Source organism: Girardinichthys multiradiatus, chromosome 11, assembly GCF_021462225.1.
Source record: "Girardinichthys multiradiatus isolate DD_20200921_A chromosome 11, DD_fGirMul_XY1, whole genome shotgun sequence".
NCBI classification, from domain to species: Eukaryota; Metazoa; Chordata; class Actinopteri; order Cyprinodontiformes; family Goodeidae; genus Girardinichthys; species Girardinichthys multiradiatus.
The window spans coordinates 21,298,237-21,323,345 of NC_061804.1; the positions used below are offsets into that span (position 1 = coordinate 21,298,237).

General features: G+C 41.6%; 1 protein-coding gene across 10 annotated transcripts in view; it reads left to right on the top strand.

Moving 5' to 3' along the window:
* fryb (furry homolog b (Drosophila)) overlaps nucleotides 1-25,109 on the top strand; it is an 81,812-nt gene that overhangs the window by 49,464 nt on the left and 7,239 nt on the right. For 5 of the 10 annotated variants that reach the window (XM_047378834.1, XM_047378825.1, XM_047378828.1 and 2 more), the window contains exons 25-56: nucleotides 906-963; nucleotides 1,248-1,339; nucleotides 2,053-2,225; nucleotides 2,343-2,503; nucleotides 2,587-2,697; nucleotides 2,784-2,938; nucleotides 3,163-3,262; nucleotides 3,362-3,533; nucleotides 5,341-5,591; nucleotides 6,067-6,213; nucleotides 6,893-7,061; nucleotides 7,164-7,254; nucleotides 7,402-7,475; nucleotides 9,999-10,149; nucleotides 11,013-11,116; nucleotides 11,602-11,693; nucleotides 11,776-11,869; nucleotides 11,998-12,217; nucleotides 12,360-12,511; nucleotides 13,503-13,690; nucleotides 13,782-13,876; nucleotides 18,013-18,211; nucleotides 18,309-18,533; nucleotides 18,707-18,905; nucleotides 19,229-19,326; nucleotides 19,560-19,730; nucleotides 19,944-20,084; nucleotides 20,186-20,371; nucleotides 20,595-20,759; nucleotides 23,846-23,920; nucleotides 24,691-24,861; nucleotides 25,036-25,044. In XM_047378834.1, coding sequence (XP_047234790.1) covers nucleotides 906-963; nucleotides 1,248-1,339; nucleotides 2,053-2,225; nucleotides 2,343-2,503; nucleotides 2,587-2,697; nucleotides 2,784-2,938; nucleotides 3,163-3,262; nucleotides 3,362-3,533; nucleotides 5,341-5,591; nucleotides 6,067-6,213; nucleotides 6,893-7,061; nucleotides 7,164-7,254; nucleotides 7,402-7,475; nucleotides 9,999-10,149; nucleotides 11,013-11,116; nucleotides 11,602-11,693; nucleotides 11,776-11,869; nucleotides 11,998-12,217; nucleotides 12,360-12,511; nucleotides 13,503-13,690; nucleotides 13,782-13,876; nucleotides 18,013-18,211; nucleotides 18,309-18,533; nucleotides 18,707-18,905; nucleotides 19,229-19,326; nucleotides 19,560-19,730; nucleotides 19,944-20,084; nucleotides 20,186-20,371; nucleotides 20,595-20,759; nucleotides 23,846-23,920; nucleotides 24,691-24,861; nucleotides 25,036-25,044 — 4,489 coding nt within the window. The remainder of the gene's footprint in view (nucleotides 1-905; nucleotides 964-1,247; nucleotides 1,340-2,052; nucleotides 2,226-2,342; nucleotides 2,504-2,586; nucleotides 2,698-2,783; nucleotides 2,939-3,162; nucleotides 3,263-3,361; nucleotides 3,534-5,340; nucleotides 5,592-6,066; nucleotides 6,214-6,892; nucleotides 7,062-7,163; nucleotides 7,255-7,401; nucleotides 7,476-9,998; nucleotides 10,150-11,012; nucleotides 11,117-11,601; nucleotides 11,694-11,775; nucleotides 11,870-11,997; nucleotides 12,218-12,359; nucleotides 12,512-13,502; nucleotides 13,691-13,781; nucleotides 13,877-18,012; nucleotides 18,212-18,308; nucleotides 18,534-18,706; nucleotides 18,906-19,228; nucleotides 19,327-19,559; nucleotides 19,731-19,943; nucleotides 20,085-20,185; nucleotides 20,372-20,594; nucleotides 20,760-23,845; nucleotides 23,921-24,690; nucleotides 24,862-25,035; nucleotides 25,045-25,109) is intronic. The other 5 variants (XM_047378830.1, XM_047378835.1, XM_047378826.1 and 2 more) reach the window with 4 other exon arrangements.

Here is a 25,109-nt window from a genome sequence, read left to right on the forward strand (position 1 = left end):
CATGAACTTAACAAATCTGACCTTCATGGACGACAATAAAAAGAAAGTCATTGAAAGCCATTGAAGAAACTTCTGTTTCCTGTTTAAGACAGAAAACACGTGGAAGAAGATGCTCTGGTCCAATATGACCAGAATGATACGTTTTGTGATGGCAGCTTCATGCTGAGGTGACTCTTTTTCTTCAGCAGTACAAAGTATTAATTTGGAGGCGTCTGAATGCCAAACCCACGCTACCCTTTTCAGATTTCTCAGCATGTCCATTTTCCTGTTCAATTATGTACTGCTTCTTGTTAAATTGTCACATAAAATCTCAATAAAATATCTTGATGTTTGTGGTTGTTGCAGGACAAAATGTGGTGATGTTCAAGAAATATGAATGCTTTTCAAAGGCAGTGCAGATTCCAGTGGAAAATGAGTTGACGTAGTTCTTCAGACCTTATCACTACTGAAGAAAAACTTGAATTAGCAGTTTCTATGCTCTCTCCATCCATTACTTACTCCCATCTGTGTGCACATTGCTGTCATATCTTAAATAGGTCCCATACCTCTGTGAAAAAAGCATCACTGATGTGAAAGAGGAGTTCTTAGAGGGAACAATGGATCAAATTTGTTTTACAAAGTGCAGGCATATTATTGCGAAGGGGAGGTAACTAAATGTGTAATGGTCATCTGTTTTTAACCCAGAGTGTTTTAGAAAAGGCCCTCATTGTGATGTATGAGATAGAAATCTACCCAGACAGATTCGCCTGACGTTGCTTTGAGTTGAAAAACTAATGTTTATCTGTAACCAAGATTTTTGTTCCATGAAGTAAGTCCTTCTTACAGAGGAACAAAGATTTCATTGCCCTGTTTGAGCAACTCAGAAGTGTGCTTGGTATTTAATTTTAGTTTCATCTGATTTCCAGGGAGTTGGTTGAAGAACTCCACCCATTGATGAAAGAAGCTCTGGAGCGTAGACCTGAGGTACTACAATTACAAAAAAGCACCTCAGAAAAAACTATCGCTACTAATTATTTATCTCTGAAGAAAAACATTGTGAAAATGTTATTGTGCTGATCAAAGTTAATTCAGGATGAGTTTTTATAATTGTACTGGCAGTCATTCTCTGGGTGTTACTTTGATACTGTGAACATTTTTGCATATCCGTTCCTACTATGGTGACAGGTGATGAATGCCTGTACTGATCATGCAGTGCGGCGCCTATTTTACCGCAACAGTAACTTGACCGCAGTTTTTCCTCCTTTCAGAATAAGAAGCGCAGAGAGAGGAGGGATCTCCTCAGGCTGCAGCTGCTGAGGATTTTTGAGCTGTTGGCCAGTGCAGGAGTCATCAGTGACAGGTACCACGCACATTTCTGCTGCTGACTAATGCATTTACTCTGCATTAAATAGTATTACATTTTGGCACCTTTATATGTATATATTCATATATATGTGTGTGTGTTGTAAAGGTCTCCACACCACAACTATTAGTTGTCCAGGCAACAAATCTGGCCGTTTTAGGCGGGTGGCATGAAGAAATTAACTAAAATCTAACAGTGCACATTTCCTCAAAGCCACAATCTCAACTATGAAACATGGTGGTGGCTGCGTCATGCTGTGGCAATTTGTTTTATTTTTTTTTTTTGGCTGGGACAGGGAAGCTGGTCAGGAATTACAGGGAAATTTGTAAAAGAAAATCTGTTAAGAGGCAACAAGAGATTTGAGAAGGTGAAAGAGGTTCACCCTAGACCTTCCTTCAGCTGTAATTGCAGCCAAAGGTGGTTCTACAAAATACTGAGTTAACACTTTTTTGATTTTTATATGTAAGAAAATTGAAAACCATGTATCATTTTCCTTTCACTTTACAATATTTTTGTCTGACATAAAATCTCAAGAAAATGTACATTTAAATGTAGATAAAATTCTAAAAAGTTCAAACAGTTCTGTAAGAGCCTCATTTATCATCGCTTACTGTTTTTTTTAGGCCTTTCCCATAAGACTCAGACACACCCATGACTTATTTGTCTCCATTTGTGACGTCTGCTTTCTCTTTCATTTTCTTTCTCTAAAGCACTAATGGGGCTCTGGAGCGGGATTCCTTGGCACTAGGAGCATTGTTCCTCGAGTATGTGGATCTAACCCGCATGCTTTTGGAAGCTGAGAATGAGAAAGAGCTGGATGTCCTAAAAGACATCAGAGCTCATTTTAGTGGGATGGTGGCTAATCTCATTCAGTGTATTCCAGGTAAATCATTGTTTTGCTCTTAATGGTTTCCTCTTAGAGTAATAATGTGGATTTAAGTGGTCTTACAGCAGCATGTGGTCATACCTCTGTGCCTCTAACTTTCTCTGATCTGCACAGTCCACCACAGGCGCTTGCTCTTCCCTCAGCAGTCCCTGAGACACCATCTCTTCATCCTCTTCAGCCAGTGGGCCGGACCCTTCAGTGTTATGTTCACTCCTCTTGACCGTTACAGCGACCGCAATCACCAGATCACTCGCTATCAGTACTGTGCTCTCAAGGTAAACAATGCCCATATCCTGACTCTTTGTCTTTTTTGTGTAATTTTAGAACCCTTATCAGCAACTTGGCTTATATCTTCCAGGCCATGTCAGCAGTTTTGTGTTGCGGACCGGTTTTTGACAATGTGGGTCTGTCCACTGATGGATATCTCTACAAATGGCTTGACAATATCCTGGCCTGTCACGACCTGCGGGTAGGCAACTCTGTTGGCTTGCTATAAAGTCTCTGTATTGTTTTCTAAAAACATATTTCAATAAATAAAACCATGTTTGCCTTAAGGTGCACCGTCTGGGATGTGAAGTGGTCATCCTGCTTTTAGAACTCAACCCAGACCAAATAAATCTGTTCAACTGGGCTGTGGATCGCTGCTTCACAGGATCTCACCAACTGGCTTCTGGCTGCTTTAAGGCCATCGCCACGGTCTGCGGCAACAGGTTGGTAACCGTTCAATAGATCCGACCTGCATTGCTCATATCATCCCTGTCAGGAAATCATGACCCACAGTGCTCAAAAGGTTATTAAACTAAGCTAAATGTCTGAAGACCTGAGTTCTTTAAACAGTCAGATTTTACAAGGTTTTTCTGTTTATTTTTACACATATGTCATGGCAGCATACAATGAGTACCTGTTTGGTGACAGTTTCTTGTTATTTTCCCAGGAATTATCCATTTGACCTGGTGACTTTGCTCAATCTTGTGCTGTTTAAAGCCTCAGATAGCAACAGGGAAATATACGAAATCTCCATGCAGCTCATGCAGGTAAGGAAGGCTGGGTTTTATTAATAATAATAATAATTGGTAAAAAGTAGATGGTTAAAACTGCAACTTGACAGTAACGGCTAAATGACACACGTGCAGGTGCTGGAGACCCGACTTTGTGCATACTCTAAGAGGATGGTGGAGCAGAAGCCTGGTAATATTTTGTATGGAACACACGGCCCCCTACCTCCACTGTACAGCGTCAACCTGTCTCAGCTCTCCATCCAGCTTGCCAGCATGTACCCAGAGCTCACACTGCCTCTGTTCTCAGGTAACTCTCGAATTTTTAGCATCCACAATGGTAACAGAGTGCAACAAATAAAATGGAGACTGATAAAATGAGGTTTGTGATCACAAATTAATGGCAATGAATCAAAAGTTCAGAAAGCTTATTTTGCAGACAAAGCCACATCCTAAATACTGATCCACCTGTAAACTGAAACTCTTACCCTCATCCCTTTATGTCCTGCTAGGCTATAATGTTTCCACAGCAGCAGTGGATAACAAAACAGCACAGCCAGGTGCCCCTTGAAATGGTTTGCTTTTCAGTCAGTCTATGAGTGGTTGAATCTAGTGTACCATATCTACCAAATGCTAAAACTGATTGGATGACAACTAAAACAACTCCTACCTTTTCGACCTCTCACAATCTCTAAAACAATGTTTTTCATGAGGCAGCTAACTTCCTGTATGCGCCCTGCCCTTGTTTTGTGCATATATTGTCATTTTTGCAACATTCCTTTTCAATTGTGTTTTGAATTGTAGCTCACAAGTGTTATATTCATTTCCATGTCCAAAACTGAGAAATATGAAAAAAGCGAGCACAAGGCAGCTGAGAATGCAGCCAAAAGTTGCTGAAGTGGGAAAACGTTACGTCTGGAACGCCAATCTTTGGCACAAGGGCATCAGCACTCCCATTTCTCCCAACAGATGTATCACCGGCAGAGCCTTGTTTGTATTAGCCAGGCAGTAATTGTTGTGAAGCAGTAGCTTTGAATGAAAGCAGCTGAAGGTCTCACTCTTCTCCACATAACCGATTCATGTTTCGCTGATGAGGTTTTATTTACACTACAGTAATGTAGCTGTAGCAAAATTATTCCGAGGACTCCATCTGTTAAAATGCATGTCTGCCTTAGTTTTCCCACAACAAAATGTCATTTGGCCCTAAAATACCACATCAAGCTTAGCTACCGGAAGTGACTTAAAAGACTGACATACAATCCGATGGCAGGTGCAGTCAGTACTTTCTCCTTCATTTGAGTCATACACTAGGAAAAAACACACTGTTGCACCTATTTATTGTGGGTAAAAATATGCAGAGAACAATATTTTTTATAGAGGCAATCTGTGAACGTCAGAGGACATTTTGTACTGACAAAGAAAAACATAACAATTCAAATCTATGGTAAAAACAAATTTAATTACCTGTAAAGATTAATGCTCACAAACAACTTCTGTGGTCTCCTGGATGGTCTGGCTGCTGACTCTCCCTGTGTTGTGTTCCCCCCCTTCAGTTTTGGTTTATAATCTGGCACTACCATTCAATATATTCCTGTTTAACTTTTTTTAAGCGGTGTTCTGTCTGAAAGCACGTCATCATCCAAATATCTTTTTTATTTACTTGCTTTAAAAAAACAATACAAAGACCAGTTGTGATTTATTGATGTTTCAACATTTTTAGGGTTCATGGCACTAAAATATAATGATATTTGGCCTTAAAAGCCATTAAACGTCTTAAAATTAATAATTTACATTTTTGGTGTGAAGTCTTATTTATGTCCTGGTTTTCCATTAAACGTTTTAAACTTTTTTTAGTTATGACTTGAATTTACAAATTTTTTGCTGACAGTCAGCCTTTCCTTTAAACCTGTAAAGAAAATTTGCTGCTGAAAAGGAAGAGAATTGTTACCGTTGTCACCTCCATCAAAGGAAAGAGTATTTTTAACAAGTTTTGGTTTAGAAAAGCACGTAAAATGCAGGTCTTAAATGTACATGCCGAGTATTTTAAAGAGTCTTCACTTACTGAAACTTGCAGACACCCAGATTATATTCTGTGACATAATGTTTTTGTCATGCAGAGGTGAGCCAGCGTTTCCCCACTACACATCCCAATGGCAGACAGATCATGCTGTCCTACCTGCTCCCCTGGCTTAGTAACATTGAGCTGGTGGACACGGGGCTCCTGCCCCCGGTTTCAAGCCCCTGCACGCCTGAGGAAGAATCACGCAGTCAGACGCAGGGCATGATCCCCAGCCTGAGAGGGAGTGGCTGGGGGTCCTTGCAGGCGACCTCGCTGGTGCTCAACAACCTCATGTTCATGACAGCTAAGGTACAGTTTAAAGATTGTTTGTTTTGAGAAAATATTTTCAACTACACAAAGGAATTTCAACATCATTAGTTGATTTCCTGGCTGCACGGTGGCGCAGTTGGTAGCATTGTTGCCTTGCAGCAAAAAGGTCCTGGGTTCAATTCCCGGCCGAGGATCTTTCTGCATGGAGTTTGCATGTTCTCCCCGTGCATGTGTGGGTTCTCACCGGGTACTCCGGCTTCCTCCCACAGTCCAAAGACATGCCTGTTAGGTTAATTGGTCACTCTAAATTGCCCTTAGGTGTATGAATGAGTGCGTGCTTGGTTGTTTGTGTGCTGCCCTGCGATGGACTGGCAACCTGTCCAGGGTGTACCCTGCCTCTCGCCCATAGACTGCTGGAGATAGGCACCAGCTCCCCCGCGACCCACTATGGAATAAGCGGTAGAAAATGACTGACTGACTGACATTAGTTGATTTCCTGTTTTTACATGAGCAGTATGGAGACGAGGTTCCTGGACCTGAGATAGAGAATGCCTGGAATGCTCTGGTGTCCAACGAGAGGTGGAGCAACAACCTGCGAATCACTCTGCAGTTCCTTATCAGTCTGTGTGGCGTCAGCAGCGACACAACATTGTTACCTTATGTAAGTAAAATATGATGTCTTCTTCCTTGTGTCCTTCATTTGTATCTCTCCTTTATTCCTTCCCTCTCATGTCCTTCCTACTTACTTCCTTCCTTGCTACCTCATGTTTTCTTCTTTCCTTTTTCTTTCAAGTGTCCTCTCTGTCCTTGTGTTACTTCATTCTTGTGTTCCTCTGTCCTTCATGCCCTTCCTTCTTTTGCTTCATGTCCTCTCTTCTTTTCTTGCTTTATTCTTCCTCTTCCCCATACCTTTTTTAATTTTTGTTCAACCTAGTGTCCTTCCTTCCTTCAATGCTTCCTTTTGCCTTTCCTTCCTTTGTTCCTTGTTTCCCCCTTCCCTCGCTTCCTAGTGTTCTCTCCCCTTTCCTTCGTTGTGTCCATTCCTTCTTTTCTTCTTGTGCCCTACCTCCCTTATCTACTTGTGGCTGTCTTCCCTCCTTTTTGTCCTTTTTCTCATTGCTTACTCTTGTAATTTCTTTTTTTCCTTCTGCCCTTCATTTCATTCCTTCCTTCTGTCCTTCTTTTCTGTCCTTCCTTGTAGTGCTATATTTTGAAATAAAGTAAGGGACTGACAACTCTGGAAACAGATTTTGGAATTCTAACATTAAAAATGTAGCCGAACCTTGAATAATTAATAATTAATAAGTTAAACAAGCTTTCCAATTATTATTGTGTTTCAGATTAAAAAGGTGGTGATCTACTTGTGTCGAAACAACACCATTCAGACCATGGAAGAGCTTCTGTTTGAGCTGCAGCAGACCGATCCAGTCAATCCTGTAGTTTTGCACTGTGACAATCCTCCCTTCTATCGCTTTGCTGCTAGCAGCAAAGCCTCAACATCACAGACAGGTAAAGAGATGTATTTCCAGCACTATTATATGATTGTGTGGAGTTTTTATGTGATGGACCACCTGCAGTTGTGAATTTCTAAAATATATGCTTTATTTTCAGGCACCACTTCCAGCAGCAACACTGTTGTGGCCGGTCAGGAGAACCTAACAGACATAGATGACAATAAGGTGGTCAGAGAGAATGAGGAGCGGTTAGTATTATTAAATTTACCTGTACTGGGAGTCAACGTGACGCTGGTCTAGAACAGATGGCTTACGACAAATAGGAAATATCTACGAAAGATAGGAAAGCGTCACAATCTGGAAACTGATTTCCACTTTCAATGTCTTACATTCAGCAGGGCGAGGGCTCACAATAGGCTGGAGTCACGCTACAGCAACAGCTCTGGAGGCTCCTACGAGGATGAAAAGAGTAAGTTATCTTATGACAATGACTGAATACAAAAATCTAGAACCTGGTGAAGTTGTTGCTATTTTGGTAAAACTCACAATGGTTAGTTTTTGGTGGGAATTTCCCTCATTTTTCTGAATTCTTTGTCTTTTTTTATGTTTGTCAAATATTTTTGTCTTTCAAAGAAGATTTGCCACACTTAATAACTTTGGCATGTGTTTGTGTTGGATGGCCTCCAAAACACAAATAAAAAGGCATTTTGATATTGAATTCGGTTTTGCACATCTAGGCAGTCTGGTAAATGGTTCCAATGGTTTCATTGTGTAAAATGCCGACTTTTCTTTAACAGTTTTAACTACACCTACGGCTAAACCTAATGTTTTAATTATGTTAATCCTTTTCCAGTTACCGAATATTAAAATCCTCTAAAAAGACGGTTCCACAAACTGTATAAATGTCTGGTAAATATATATACAGGATATGAATATTGTTAAATTAAAACTGAATAAGTACATTTCTAAACATATTTGAAATTAATGCCACTACTCAGCTTATTCTCTTTAATATAGATGCACCAAAGATTTTGTGCTTGGTTTCTAATCATGGGATTTTTAAAGCTCGATACTTATTTAGCTGATTCCTAATACCTTTTCTTACTTCCTGCATAAAATTACTCCATAAAATGAGCTCCAGTTTTATAACAGCTGTTTCCAACTTATTATTTAAGAGGCTCAGAATTACTGGTACTTCTCAGACTTACTCATTCATTAACTTATTGTAGTATACATGAGCTTTGATGAATCATTAGTTCCTTATATTAGCACCAGAGGCTATGTCACAATGTGTTTATGAGAGAGAGGATTTGTTCTTATACAGCTCTCCTTTTAAACAGGAGTTCACTACTATTAAAAAACAAAGCCGAAATAAATGTAAAAGTAACATTTGAAGATTTCTTTAGCATCTTTTATTTGCACTATTATTATTATGATTATTATGGTTAAAAGCAGTCCCAGTGTGTATTCCTTGTAGATTTACCAGACCTTCACTTTAACTGAAAAATTTCCAACATTTTCTAATCCAGCATGTTAAAAAAAAGAAAGAACTGTACTCGTCACAATGATCAGCTTCCTGTTATCTGCTGAGGTCTAATCCCCTGTTTAAAAGTAGCAACCTGAATGAACATACAATCTTCATACACCTTTTTCTGCTTCCTCTGTCTTCAATTTTAATAACTCATAGAAAAAAAGGTTTGACTTTGACTCTAAAACGAGTTGTTGTCAGTACCATGTGTTAGTGCTTAATATGGTGCATCCACTGATAAAGAAGATAAAAAGATTTTTACATTTTTAGTTTCCAACCAGCCGATGATCAATCAGGGCCTGTCAAGCCTAAAACTGTCTGATTCAGGTCACCTTCCAATTTCTTGGTGCATTTCTACTTATTTAGTTTAGATATGCACACATATCATTAGTTGTAATAAAATGTGGTTTGTGTGTTTTTTGGTTTTCATCTAAAAAGTGTTTTTTTGTTTCTTTTAAAAGTGCAAAAAGCCTTTCCACAAATATAAAACAACCTAAAACAACAGCCTTAAACGGGGCAGGTGTAGCTGTTGCAGGAAAGCCCTTAACACTGTAACATGATCATTATTAATAATTTTTTTTTCTCACCGTTTCCTGTCCGGCAGAGTAGCACTGAGAATTATTGTCTGAGTGCCAAGAAGAAGCCCAACAGATTTACTTTCACAAGTGGAGCATTACGGCTAACGCTTTAATACTCTGCTTGATATTTATAAAAGAAACTTTATTAGACACAGATTATTTCAAATATTACAGAAAAGGAAAAGGAAAAAAAAGAAGCATGAAAGAGAGAGAGGTGGGGCAAAATGGAAAAAGGGAGAGAGAAGGAGAAAAGAATAGAGGAGAGAAAGAAGGATGACGAGAATACAAGATAAAACCCTAGAAGACTGCTTCTACCCCTGCAAAAACAGATATAACAACAGCATTGTTACCAAAAAGTGCAAAGTACTAAATGAATGCAAGCTGTATTAAGTGGTAGGAGTGAGGAAATCTGAGCCACGGACATCCAAAGGCACCCCAGCGCACGGGAACTCTGGGAGGACCATCGCCAGGACTACTGCAACCCCCCAGAGAAGAGCAGAGGAGAGCCCCAGGGGAACCACACAGCATCCACAGTGCAGAAGCCCCAGGGAGCTGCAGCGACGAGCCCACAGGCCGTGTTGGCAGTCGCCTATGCAGATCCAGCCATGGACTCAGAGACCCGAGACCTTGGGGTACATCACCCCCCAGCAGAGGCCTGACAGAGCCATGGGTCCCCGGCAAGCAGCCACTGGGAGTGAGCTGGCACACACCAAAGCACCCAGCCCCGGACACCGAGAACCACCAGTACACCAGCGGGCAGAGACACCTGCCAATGGCAGGGAGTGTGGTGGGGAGGAAATAGGCCCCACATAATAAACAATTATTACTACTCACAGTGCAGAGTTGAAGCTTCCTTGGTTTTATTTTTGATTCTTTGTTTTTGCAGCAGACCCTCTGCCGCCCTACGCTGGATGGCTGCTAGGTGTTTTGGAGACCAGTCGTCCTCAGCCGTTACCCATGCCTGTTAACGGAGGCTGCTGGGCCCCTCTGGTTGACTATCTTCCAGAGACCATCACTCCCAGAGGGCCTTTGCATAGGTATACACATGCTGTTCTAACCTGAAATGTGTAGAAGCATTAGACTGAAATCAGATTTAGAGTTGGAGGAAGAGCATTCGGGAAAGAAACCTAGACTCCGATTCAGGCCTCAACCAGCTTGTTCTTCCTCTGATGTGTATATAAGTAATATTTGGGGGATTTACCATTAAAGGTTTCCTGCTTATCTTAACACCTGAAATTCAGGTAAACCTTTTGCTGCAACTTAATACACGAGATGAGAAAGTTGAGCTTCAAGAAATCTATCTTACAAAGAGAAGCTTTATGAGTTCCAGCGTGAAGAAAGCACACGACCAGTTGGAGGATCAAACTTAATTAGTTTTGACTGAGTGACAAATTCACCTGTCTAAAGTTACTTCTTTGTTTAAACTGCTGACACACATCTCATTGTGTCACACATGACAGAGTAATGGAAATGTGTATGTCTTTAGTGTTTTTGCAGTTTTGAAACAACAATTAAATTGATGTATCATATAAAAAAACAGATATGGAGTACAGAAAACTGTATCACCTTGCAAAAGTATTCATACCCCTTCAGTATATTTTACTGGGACTTTTTGTGATGGATCAACACAAAAGCATTGCATAATTATAAAGTGGGAGGAAAATTGGGCGTCTTTTTTTCTGCAAAGAAAAATCTGACTCTAAACAAACAGCCAGAGCTACAGTGGAATATTTTAGACCAATGCATATTCATATGTCAGAAAGGTCCAGTCAAAGTCCAGGGCTGAATCCAACATTTTCATATAATGTAGAAAGTTCAAGGGTTATTGGATACTTTCCAAAGAGCAAAAACTGTTCATCTGTTTTACTTTCATTCATTTTGCCTTTGTGTTGGTCTTTAGGTGCAATATTGCTGTCATCTTTATGACTGAGATGGTTGTGGACCACAGCGTGAGAGAAGACTGGGCTTTACACCTCCCCCTGTTACTTCATGCCCTCTTCTTAGGTGGGTATCTACAACACACACAGCTTTGATCTGCTTTAACCTCATGTATGCAGAACAACTAAAAACCTCTCAACTCTTAATATCAGAGATAGAGGTGGAATTACAGGAACACTGCCCTGAAAAAGATAAAAAATACCCTGTTGACCATTAACATCAGTGTTTGCCATCTAACAAAACAGTACTGCTTCTGTGATGTGGTATTCTCTGTAAAACGAAAGTCAGCTTCTAGCAGTGTGGTGTGTTTCTTTTCATCTTCTCAGAAATGATTAAGCTGTTCTCCTATATTATGACATTGATTTGTTGTTACTCATTTGTGTTACCGTGAACAACAAGAAAGCACAGAAAATAACCTCTTGTATTCATTTTTACTGCTAGCAGCAGTACATTTGGTTACATAAAAAATACAGATGAACATACAACAGTTAAAAACAAGGAGCAAATCTTTTAGGCAGGGTTTTTAACTGAATATTTATTTGCATTGCCAGGTCTTGACCACTACAGACCAGAGGTCTATGAACACAGCAAGCGTCTCCTTCTTCACCTCCTTATTGCTCTCTCTTGCAACAACAACTTCCAGGTCAGAACACATTGTTATGTTAAAATTCATTTGGACGCTCACCAAACAAGACTGTTAACTTTGTTTCTGTCTGTGTTCACAGGTAATAGCATCAGTGCTGATGCTGACAAGGGAAATCACTGACAATAAGACCCTTACCATTAAGTCCAGCTACCACTCAGAGTATCAGCAGTCACGTAAGTGATAAATAATATCTTTTGATTGTCCTGTTCTATGTACAGTTTTCAATAACTGTTGGGGTTTTTTATTTATTAGAGGGAATGATATTACTAGTGAACATTTTAACCCTCGTCATCATGTTTAGAAGCCCCTGACTTCCTGCGAGAGTGGCAGGCATCTCCTGTGGCGGACTCGGGACTCAGTTCCACCTCCAACTCATCCTCTGCCAGTCTGGGTGGTGGGAGCACTGGAGGCAGCGTTGGAAACTTGCCCCTCGTGACCCCTGATGACCTAGAAGACCTGGAAGATGCACCCAGTGAGACGGACGAGAAGACAAATAAGCTCATTGAGTTCCTCTCCACCAGGTAATGCCATAGAGGCGCCTGTTCATGGATGTTTTGCAGGATGTATGTGTGAAAACATCTTTCGTTCTGCACAGTGTGTGCTGTTTGCACATTTAAGTGCTTGTTTAACTTGTGTGTGGTGCTACTGGTGGTGGGTATACAGTGCCTGGAGTACTGTGTTGTTCTTGCTCAGAGCTTTTGGGCCATTGTGGGCGCATGAGGACATCACCCCAAAGAACCCCAACTTGAAGAGCACAGAGCAGCTTTCCAACTTCCTACGACATGTTGTCTCTGTCTTCAAGGAGTCCAAGTCCGGTCAGAAACTGCTTTTGTTAATATTAAAACTACAGAAACTGTTAGCCATTTACTAAAATAATCAAATATTGAGCTATAATGCTGTGAAAAGCTTTTTTGTCCAAATTAAATGATTCAAATCATCAAACAAATTTTAATAATAGGAATAATCTAGAATAAAGCAATCAGTTTTGAAATGATGCTATGCAAACCAAAGTGGTTCTATGTGAAAAACTGTTTGCCCCTAAGCCTAATAACTGGTTGGGCCACCTTCGGTGACAACTACTGCCAGCCAGCACTTATGCTTACTGGCATGGAGTCTTTGACATTACTAGGGAGGAAATGTGGCTCTTTTCTCTGCCCAGAATTGGTTTAAATCAGCCACATTGGAGGGGTTTGAAGTATGAACAACCTGCTAAAGGTCATGTCACAGGAGCTCAATCAGATATAAATCCTAACTTTGACTAGGCCAATCCAAAACCTTCATTTTGCTTTTTAAAAGTCACTCAGAGGTGGACTTCCTGCCGTGTTGCAGTTTATTGTCCTGCCTCATAACAAAAGTATGCTTTAGTCCTTGAATTTCTTGGTTGGAGCATAATTTTGTTTTGGACAGGTTCTGTTTAAGGTCCTGATTCTACAGATCTGGTAGTAATCAGGCCTGGTGTGACTTTGGAAACTAACATCTATCTTTCATCTATCTAACAACTTTCTAAACAATATTGTCGAACACAGTAAATTCATGGTCTAACTAGGGAGAAAGTTAGTTTTTCTCATGAGACCAGATTGGTTTATATAGCTCTTTCCCTTTAAATAATTAAATCCTAATTTGAAAACTGCTTTTTTTTTTTTAGCTCAGGTTGTCTTTGTCTGATATAAAATTTTACCTGACAATCTGAAACATTTAAGTGTACCAAAAGAGGCAAAAGCAGTAGAAATACTTTTTCACAGCATTGGATAATTGATGCAAAACACACATTCATATGTGTATCTGCACATCCATGTTTCTGTTCAGACTTCCACCTGGAGCAGCAGCTGAGTGATGTGGCGTTACAGACCGCTCTGTGCAGCTCCTCACGTCACTACGCTGGGCGCTCCTTCCAGATTTTCAGGGCCCTCAAACAGCCAATCAATAACCACGCCGTCTCTGACCTGGTCTCACGCCTTGTCGAGGTAGTGGGAGAGCATGGGGACGAGGTGCAGGTGAGAGACAGGATGGAAGGTTTTCAGGCTCGAGGCATAAAGCAACTTTGAGACATGCCCGAGTTGTTTATTTACCACATATGTGTTTTAGGGCTATGTGATGGAGGTCCTGTTGACCCTGGAGGCTGTGGTGGTGAACCTAGCAGAATGTCTGAAGAACAGTGACCTTTTGGCAGCTCTCACAAGGTAGGACTTTCAATATTTAACAATACTGCAGCACAGTAAACAGTACGTAGAAGTATCCGCTGTTATACATAAATATGAGGGGTGTAAGGGTACACTATTATCAGGGTTCAGTACTTACCTCAGTTTTAAAGTCAGGGTCTGGTATGTTTTTGGTACAATTCAATCAAGAGAAACAATTTATTTTACTTTTTTCAGCAGTGAACAACAATTTTTTACATTTTGTTAGATTTTCTGATGTTTCAGAACTTTAAAGAGTGGCTCATAAAGAACTGACTGAAGATTTGGTTATTTTCAATTATTTAAGGATAATCAGGTATAGACAATCCTTGGCTATATTATACAACAACAAAAAACACAGGAAAATGATCAAGGTGGTTATTTAGGAATTTTTGAATAAAACTGATTGTTGATTATAAAATGTTTAAATCACTTTGGAGTTGTTTTGATGTATAGACAACCCAGTGTACAAGTTGCCCCTGAATGCACCTTAAAATATAGCTGTTGGGAGATTCCCTCTCTTCCTTCCGACCTGTCTGCTTCAGAGCAGCATTTTAGGCTGCTTGAATGCTACTTCAGGCAACAGGATTCGGATGTTAGTTAATTTTTCTCCAGTACCAGTGGTGTTTACATTAGCCCTGAAGTGTTTTGATGAGAAATTAAGTTAAGAGTTAAAGAATGCTGACAAACCTTTGGTTTAGTCCTTCTACATGTTTCTACATCGTCGCTGTACTTGAGTAAGAAACCTAACTTTCCTGAAAGGCTGACTTTAGCGTTAGCTGGAAAAACCGCACTGTTTTGTTTTGGTGTCGTGTTTTAAAGTTGCATTTAGTTCTGCACAAAAAAAGTATTCTGCTTGTTGTTAGCTTTAAAACAAAAATGAAAAAGCGTTACCGAACATTTCTGCTGTATATTCGTAAAGACTCTGAATTAATATAAGTACATGTAAAGTGGAAATGGTTTTTAAAATCTTACAAGTGCTGTGTGCTTTTCAACCCCTTTACTCTGATACCGGTAAATAAAATCCAGTGTCACCAATTGTCTTCAGATGTCACCTAATCAGAGTCAATCGGAGCATAATTTAACCTCAGCATAATTACACCTGTTCTGTGAAGACCCCAGAGGTTTGCTAGAGAACATTACTGAACAAACACCATTGTGCCGATCGAGGAACACAGCAGACAGGAGAAAGTTGTGAAGAAACTTAGAGGAGAGCTTGGTTATAAAACTAGATCCCAAATTTTGAGCATCTCATGGAGTGATGTTCAATAAGAAAATATGTGGAAGAAGTTGCCTTTTTCGGATGACACCAAAATTGGACTTCCTGGGCCACATGTAAAGCGCTACAGATGGCAGAAAACTTAACACAGCTGATCACCCTCAACATGGTAGTGGAAGCATCCTGCAGTGGGAATCCATTTTTTTTGCTCCAGCAGGGACTGGAAAGCTCATTAGAGTTGATAGGAAAATGGATGGAGATTAATTCAAGGCAATCCTGGAAGAAAACCTGTAAGAGGCTCAAATAGACTTGAGACTGGGGTAAAAGGTCACTTCCAGAAGGACAACCACCCTAAACATATAGTCAGAACTACAGTAAAATGGTTTCAATTGAAACATATTTGTGTTACTGACTTGACAGTTTCTGTTCACAGATGTTTGCATTCAATCTGACCAAACTCTTTCTGCAACAAAGAATGGCAATTATTTAGGGGAGTGAACAAAAATTTTGCACCATACTTTTAAGATTTGTATTTTGCAACCAAATTTTTAAACCATTTATTATTTTTCTTCTATTTCACAATTATCCTCTACTTTGTGTTGGTCTATCAAATAAAATCTCAATAAGATACACTTAAGTTTGTGGTTGTAATATGAGAAAACATGAGAGGCAGGGTCGTTTTTAGGGTCTTGAAACATTGGGGGCTTTAGCCCAGACCCAAAATATTTTTAATTTTTATAAAACAGCAGCCACGTTTCTAAGTCATTTAAAGTTAAAATAGCATGTTGTACCAGTTCTCTGTCTTGGCCAGGTTTTGGTTGAATGTAAATTATTGTTAATCAAACACAGAAGGTTTACAATCATTTTATTTGATTTTTAATTTTTTTGTTAGAAGCTGAATGAAGGAGAAACAGTTTAGGATTGATTAAAAACATTTTGCTGAAGCAGAAATTGACACATTTTGTTGTATTTGGAAAAAAACCTAATCTAAATTTTGCTGACAAAATGTGTTCTTAAACTCAGAGATATTTACCATGGGCCAAATAAATGTGCTTCTTTTCTATATAAATGACCTTTTTAAACCTTACACTCTCATCCAAATGTTTCACTCCTGAGGCTCCATGGTCTTAATTTCTTACATTTCAAAAAAGGAAACTGGTATAAAGTTAATTTATTTAAAACTTAGTAAAACAGTAAGATCCTAAAAACACATTTATTTTATTTAATTATGCTGACAGCTTTCCAAATATTTCAGTAAAATTGTTCCTTCTTTCATGAGCTGTTTTACTGTCATCTTTCAGCCTTTCATTCCACTAATGAAGAAATTTTGTCTTCCAAAAATAATACAAAAATAATAAATGAAACATTTACGGTACAGTTTGTTGTTCTCCACTGAGCATGTGGGTCATGAGTTAAGTTCTAACTGTTCAACACTTTCTGAGAGAAATGGGTGTAAAGTTGTGGTCTTTGAAACATACCACAGAGCCTCATCCTGGACCTTTCTTGGACTGTCATCTTTTATTCTGTTACTAGTATTAATAGTACAGTTATTAATAACTGAATATGATATGAATATATTGCCTAGAGTAATCCTGTATCCTTGTTTAATTAGTTTATTTAATATCACATGTGTTATTTAGAAAAATAAAAACAGTAAACTAGTTAATAGTACACCTGTGATTAATTTCTATGATTTCTATTTCTCATACTGCACCTTTAAAGAACGCAGAGCTTTATGTTTAGAATCAGCAAAGAAGATATGAAAAAGAAGTCGAATGCTTACTTTTACACTTTCTACTATGTCTTAGAGGCGCCTGTAGATGTTTTCCCGGTGTATTCAGCGTCAATTTATTTTTTCTACATGTAAAAGTGGACTATAGGACCGGCTGCAGCAATGAGATGCAATGTTATGATCTGAAGAACCCTGTGTTGAAAAACTTTTATTTTGATTGATCTAAAGAACCAGATATTTTTCACATCATGATTAATGCAGCTAGAAGCTCACAGAGAGGATTCATACTGTTTTCTATCAAAGCCAGGCCATTTACCTTCACCTGTAGCTCAGGTAAAGGTCCCTCTACTCTGTTCCTCATCATGACCCTGTTGATGCTCATTAGAGTAAACCTCTGCATCATGTCTTGCTGGGTGAACAAGTGATTAGCTTTAACTTACGATCAGGCCTTTCTGAGTAAGCATTCAGGTTTTATCGCTAACTTAAGCCCAACTTATGCTGCTCTGCTTCCACCTGTTCCTGTGCGCAAACACGCACCAGACCCAGCTCTCCGGTTGGCTCCGCGGTTGCTCTGAAATAAGTCCTGTTCAAGGCGCTCAGTGTAACTTTTCAGGTAATGATCGAGGAAGGCCGACGGCTCTGGACTGAACAGCCATCCTGAACTTCTCCAGGATGGACAGAGTGCCAGTCCGCCGGTGCCTGTGCGCGTATTTTTGCCGTCGCGGTGCCCCCTGTGCGCACAAAAAACTATTTTTTGTTTTTTTCTTTTAACTCATTGCCAGGTTAGGTGTAGTGGGCAGTGATTAAATGGAGCACAATAGAAACAAATCCAATTGTTTGTAGATAAAAATGTGAAATACGATTTCATTATGTGGCTTAGTGCATCTTTTTAATACTTCTAAATTTTGTCTTTTAGGAGATCTGGGGCTATTCAGAAAACATCCGGGGCTTCAGCCCCGGAAGCCAAGCTCTAGCGACACGCCTAATGAGAGGGGTTATCAGTACCTTTACAAGGCACTTACTACCACCTCATCCTTTGTTCTTTGCATTCACATCAGTATAGATTTATGATAAACACTGAGATTTATAAAGATTTAGCGAACGTTTGTGTTAACCAAACTTTTGTCAAGGAGATTAAATGCAGTGGCACTATAAATAGCCCTGTTTTTCATGATGTTTTATGTATAGGACATCCTCACCAGACTTTGTTACTAGTGACAAACTGATGAACAGGAAGAGCACAGGTCAGCTGAACTTCCCCGGCCCTGGCTTCGCTGGGCTGTCATCACAACGCCACCAGCGCTCCTATTCTGTCCCCAAGAAATTCGGGGAGTGTGGTAACCCGTCGAGCGATCCTCCGCGCAGTGCAACTTTGGATCGTTTACAGGCAAGAAATACAGATTTTAGATCAGTCTTCAGCAATTTGGAAAATATTTGAAGTGTAGTACATCTTTCTAACTCTAGATTGTATTTTCAATTGACAGGCCTGCAACAGTCATGGTCTGTTGTCCCGAGTAGCGAGAACCCCAGGCTCCTGCACTTCTTCGACTAATCGTATTGATCCTAGTGCACTGACGGATCCTTCACACGTTTCCCATCCTTCATCGATCCTGGCCACAGTCTTCTGGGTAGCTGTGTCACTCATGGAGTCAGACTTTGAGTTTGAATACCAGATGTCTCTTCGACTTGTTCACAAGCTGCTGTCAAAGGTAGATAAGATTGATGATACAACCATTCTTTGAAGACAGTTTCTGTTATTCTTCATCATCCTGCCAGTCAGAAAAAAAACATTGTAATAAAACCTGCTTGTTAAAGGCATTGCAGGATGGCGATGCCGCTATATAACAAACTTTTACTTTACTACAAACTACTTCTTTTGCAGGTTCCTTTAGACAGAGCGGAAAACCGTGAGCGACTGGAGAAGCTGCAGGCTCAGTTGAGATGGAGTGGGTTTTCTGGCATTCAGCAGCTTTTGTTGAAAGGTTTCACCTCCCAGACAACATTTGACCTAACGTTACAACTATTCTGCCAACTTACGCCGGTCTCACGAGTCCCTGTTGTTGATAGCTCACAGTCTGTAGGTGGGTGATGTTAATCAATCTCTTGTTGTTCTGTACTTTCTAGCAGAAGGAAAGATGTACATTTGAAGCTGCATATTTACATGAAGTGCATAAAAAAACACATAACCGTTTTTTGTCACTGTCTTGCATTAACCCAGACTAATGTTTTTTAGTAAGTAGAATAATTAGGTAATTCTAGCTGTCCTGAAACAGTAAAGGTTTAGTCAGATTAAATGTCAGACAGTGAGAAAAAGGTTTGTGTCTTTTTATACCATGTATGTAAATATCTGCTCCCAACTTAATCTATTGTATGAACTGAAGTCCAGCCTCTTGTCGTTGTGCAGGTTTTCCTCTAAATGTGTTGTGTCTGCTGCCTCACCTCGTGCAGAACTTTAGCCATCCAACACAGTTTTGTAAGGAGAGCGCTGAGAGGATTGCACAGGTGATTTGATGTTTTCACTGCTTCTTAGCTTGTTTTACCTGTGCTCTTGGTGTGCTTTTACTTGGCTACAGTATGTTTTTCGATGATTAAACTGGAACTGGAAGAAAACAGTAAAGATCTATTGTTTTTAATATGTCATAAAAATATAAATTGGTTGAAATCACAATGAAGTGTCAAATACAAAACTCATCAGTTCTCTGGCTCTTTCTTTTGAAAACTTTGACCCTTCTCAGGTGTGTCTAGAGGAGAAGAACACAAAGCTGTCCCACCTGGCACATGTGATGACTCTCTATAAGACCAGATCCTACACTCGGGACCCTTTCTCCTGGGTCAGTGTCGTCTGCCGCTACCTCCACGAGGCTTTCTCCGATATTACGCTCAACATGGTCACCTATATGGCTGAGGTAAAAGCTGCCAAACATGCAAACATCCCTTACTTATCTTTTTCCATATAGTTGGAGGTTAAGTAAGTGGAAATCTGAGTAAAGATGACGATCAAGCTTCTTTTTTGCTTGTATTCTTTTTATTAAAGAACACTTAAGTCACTATGACGCTCCTAATCATGAATTTTGCAGTTGCTTTTCACTTACTAAAATATCTGTCTCTGCATATCTTAGCTGCTGGATAAGGGCATTCCCAGCATGCAGCTGCCTCTCCTTCAGATCATCTACTGTCTGCTCAGTCACATGGACCTGACAGCTGTGCAAGTCAAACAGTTCAATGGTGATGTCATGAAGACAGTCGAAAAGTTTGTCCATGTAAGTGTCCCACAATAGTTCATGTCTCCATGTTCTTTTTATTTAACAGTGTTCAATGTAGAGATTGTCTCTTTTATGCTGTTTGATGCCTTGTTTTGTAGACCGTACACTGGAAGGATGCTTTGAACATCTTAAAGCTGGTGGTATCACGTTCTGCCAGTCTAGTACATCCATCATACATCCACACACAGGGAGATCTTTCCAACCTTGAGGTCAGCAGAGTGTGGGACGGTTCAGCCAAGGCTCTGCCAGGAAAAACTCTGGATTTCACGTTTGACATCTCTGAGGTGAGCGGTTGCTTAAACTTAGTGGATAAAATTCAGGAGGAATCTTCCCTGTCATTGCGAGGTGAATTAAGACAACATAGAAACAAATAAAAACCAGACAGATGCCATGATATCTTGTCTTACACTGATCTCTTAAACAGTTTCTGTCACAAAAGTAGGAGTAAGGAGGAAATAAATTAGGTATTTAAAGTTATTTAAAGCTGGCTTTCTGTTGCACTTGCAGACACCAGTTATCGGGCGTCGCTTTGATGGGCTCCAGGGCTCAGGGGGCAGGGAGGGTAAGGCCAGAGCTATGGCTGTAACACGAAGTACCTCCTCCACCTCCTCTGGATCAAATTCCAATACCATCCTGGTGCCTGTCAGCTGGAGGCGTCCACAATCATCTCAGGTAGTTTGACACCTTAAAGCTGCTGCATTGTTCCTTATTTTCGCATGTATGTTTGCGTATTTCAAAATATTTTTTTACGAGTCTTTCTGCATGAGTGCATTTCTATCTAAGAAGTATGCTTTTTGCTTATGATGCCCCCTGTTTGTGTGGTGTGTATATACTGGGATGAAAAGTTTAAAATGTACAGCACACTGCTATGTATGGACAGAGTAAGTGACTTTAGCCATTTTACTTTTTATCACACTGAACGACCGCATGACCATCCGAGGATGACATTTTATACAAACTCTGAGGGTCCGCCGATGGTAACTTCCTGAAAAGATTATTCAGACAAGCCTGTTTTTGAGCCACTTAGAGCATTTGGCATGCCAAAATAAGTCAATCTTCATCAGTGAAGACAGAGTGTCCGCATAGCATGTCACGAAAGGAAGCAATGCTATTGATGCAGTATTTGAGTTGTACTTATGTAAATTCTGTAGCAGTCGATAAAGCTCGTACTCGTACTCGTCGTCTTCCGCTTATCCGGGACCGGGTCGCGGGGGCAGCAGACTCAGCAGAGATGCCCAGACGTCCCTCTTCCCAGACACCTCCTCCAGCTCCTCCGGGGGGAGCCCAAGGCGTTCCCAGGCCAGCCAAGAGACATAGTCCCTCCAGCGTGTCCTGGGCCGTCCCCTCAGCCTCCTCCTGGTGGGACGTACCTGGAACACCTCCCGAGGAAGGCGTCCAGGAGGCATCCGGTATAGATGCCCGAGCCACCTCAACTGGCTCCTCTTGATGTGGAGGAGCAGCGGCTCTACTCCGAGCCCCTCCCGGATGGCCGAGCTCCTCACCCTATCTCTAAGGTAGTGCCCGGCCACCCTACGGAGGAAGCTCATTTCAGCCGCTTGTATCCGGGATCTCGTTCTTTCGGTTGTGACCCATAGGTAAGGGTAGGAATGTAGACTGACCGGTAAATCGAGTGCTTCACATTTTCGGCTCAGCTCTCTCTTCACCACAGCGGACCGACACAGCGCCCCCATTACTGTGGCAGCCGCACCGATCCGTCTGTCGATCTCCCGCTCCATTCTTCCCTCACTCGTGAACAAGACCCCGAGACACTTAAACTCCTCCACTTGAGGCAGGAACTCCCCTCCAACCTGAAGAGGAAAAGCCACCCTTTTCCGGTCGAGAACCATGGCCTCAGACTTGGAGGAGCTGTTCTTCATCCCAGCCGCTTCACACTCGGCTGCGAACCGAGGCTAGATGGGGCCAGCAGGACCACGTCATCTGCAAAAAGAAGAGACAAAATCCATTGGTCCCCAAACCAGACACCCTCCGGCCCTTGGCTGCACCTAGAAATCCTGTCCATAAAGGTTATGAACAGGACCGGTGACAAAGGGCAGCCCTGCCGGAGTCCAACATGCACCGGGAACAGGTTCGACTTAGTGCTGGCAATGCGAACCAAACTCCTGCTCCGCTTGTACAGGGACCGGATGGCCCCTAATAAAGGATCCCCGATTCTATACTCCTGGAGCACCCCCCACAGGGCATCATGAGGGACACAGTCAAATGCTTGGCCTCACGGTACCCGTCAGCCGCCTCAGGAGTCCCATAAGCCAACCACAGCCGATAGGACTCCTTCTTTAGCTTGACAGCGTCCCTTACTGCCGATGTCCACCACCAGGTTCGGGAGTTGCCGCTGCGACAGGCACCGCAGACCTTACGGCCGCAGCTATGGGCAGCAGCATCGACAATAGATGCGGAGAACATGGTCCACTCGGACTCTATGTCTCCAACATCCCCCGGGATCTGGTCAAAGCTCTCCCGGAGGTGGGAGTTGAATACATCCCTGGCCGAGGGCTTCGCCAGGCGTTCCCACCAGACCCTCACTATGCACTTGGGCCTGCCAAGTCTGTCTGGCTTTCTCCTCCTCCAGCGGATCCAACTCACCACCAGGTGATGATCAGTGGACAGCTCAGCCCCTCTCTTCACCCGAGTGTCCAAAACATGCGGCTGAAGGTCTGATGATACGACAACAAAGTCGATCATTGACCTCCTGCCTAGGGTGTCCTGGTGCCAAGTGCACTGATGGACACCCTTATGTTTGAACATGGTGTTCATTATGGACAATCCATGACTAGCACAGAAGTTCAATAACAAAACACCACTCGGATTCAGATCGGGGAGGCCATTCCTCCCGATCACGCCTCTCCAGGTGTCACTGTTGTTTCCCACGTGGGCGTTGACGTCCCCCAGCAGAATAATGGAGTCCCCAAGAGGGGCACTATCCAGCACCCCCGACAGGGACGCCAAGAAGGCCGGGTACTCTGCACTACCACTCGGCCCGAAGGCCGAAACTACAGTCAGAGAGCTCTCCCCAACCCGAAGGCGCAGGGATGCAACCTTCTCTTCCACTGGGGTAAACCCCAACACGAGACGGCTGAGCTGGGGGGCAACAAGCAAACCCACCCCAGCCCGCCGCCTCTCCCCCATGGGCTACTCCAGAGTAGAAGAGAGTCCAACCCCTCTCGAGGAGATGGGTTCCAGAGCCCACGCTGTGCGTGGAGGCGAGCCCGACTATTTCTAGTCAATATCTCTCGACCTCCCACACAAGCTCAGGCTCCTTCCCCCCCAGCGAGGTGACAAAAATTATTTTCTTTATAAAATATGTATTAGCCTGGCTTAGCTGGAGATTATATTGTGTATGTTAAGGACTCAGAAAAGTAGGAAGAGGAGGATGGATTGTTGGATTGTTGTTCTGTTTTTTTAAGCCATGTATTTTGATAATAAAACTCAGAACAGATATGCAATAATGTGACAGCGGTACAAGATTTAGTTACACCCACAATCTTTCACAGTTCCTGCATGTCTTTCTACTTTGAGCTATGATGTGTTGCCATTGTTTTTCAGTACAACCTTATATAGTATTGCTTGTAATTAGATACATGCTGTAAATGTCATAGATGCAGTTATATAGTTTATGAAAAACATACTGTTTTCTAAATGTTAAAAGTTGTTTGTATATAAAACCAATGATATCTGAACCATAAAATGGGATTTAATTTCTTGTTCACCATTTTAAATTATTGCTGTTGTGCCCAACACAGAAAAGAACCAGAGAGAAGCTGGTGAATGTCTTGTCTCTGTGTGGACAAGAAGTGGGACTCACCAAGAACCCATCCGTAAGCCACTTTAAAAAACATGATACTAGTATTACAAGGATTTACTGTATTTCCTCCATAAAGGAAGCAAAATCATTGTTCTCTGGGTTCAGGGTTTTGTCTCTAACTTTAAATCTGATATACAGGGGTTGGACAATGAAACTGAAACACCTGGTTTCAGACCACAATAATTTATTAGTATGGTGTAGGGCCTCCTTTAGCAGCCAATACAGCATCAATTCGTCTTGGGAATGACATATACAAGTCCTGCACAGTGGTCAGAGGGATTTTAAGCCGTTCTTCTTGCAGGATAGTGGCCAGGTCACTACGTGATACTGGTGGAGGAAAACGTTTCCTGACTCGCTCCTCCAAAACAACCCAAAGTGACTCAATAATATTTAGATCTGGTGACTGTGCAGGTCATGGGAGATGTTCAACTTCACTTTCATGTTCATCAAATGAACATCACAAAGACTTGCTGTCTTGGTCACAGATGCGCCAGCAAGACGTCCACCAACAATTTGTCCTCTTTTGAACTCTGGTATTTCACCCATAATGTTGTGTGCATTTCAATATTTTGAGCAAAACTGTGCTCTTACCCTGCTAATTGAACCTTCACACTCTGCTCTTACTGGTGCAATCAATGAAAACTGGCTACCAGGCTGGTCCAATTTAGCCATGAAACCTCCCACACTAAAATGACAGGTGTTTCAATTTCATTGTCCAACCCCTGTAGTTCCTTTTGTCTTCATCAGCCCAGTATACTGACTCTTATTGTTTATTCTGCCAAGGTGATTTTCTCGTCCTGTGGCGACTTGGACATGATGGAGGTGCGGGAGAGCGGGGTTTCATCAGAGGAGGGTGGCACCAGAGAGGACACGCTGGATGACACTGCCAGTGAGCAGCAGTTCAGAGTTTTCAGGGACTTTGATTTCCTGGATGTGGAGCTGGAGGATGGGGAGGTGAGAGGGATTTGATTGAACCTGATTTCCACCTACACCTGTTAAATTCCTCTTTCCTCTGTTTGAGTGTTTGTCCTTCTTTAACATCAATATGTCTGAAATGTATTCCTCTGTTCCTCCGTGTCTGTCTCTCTATCTAACTCTGTATCTTTCTCTCTCCCCCTCGCTGCCCAGGAGCTCCAGGTAAGTCGTCCCACATTGAGCATTTAACACAAGCTTTTATAAGCGCTTTGGTATTGCTGGCTCTC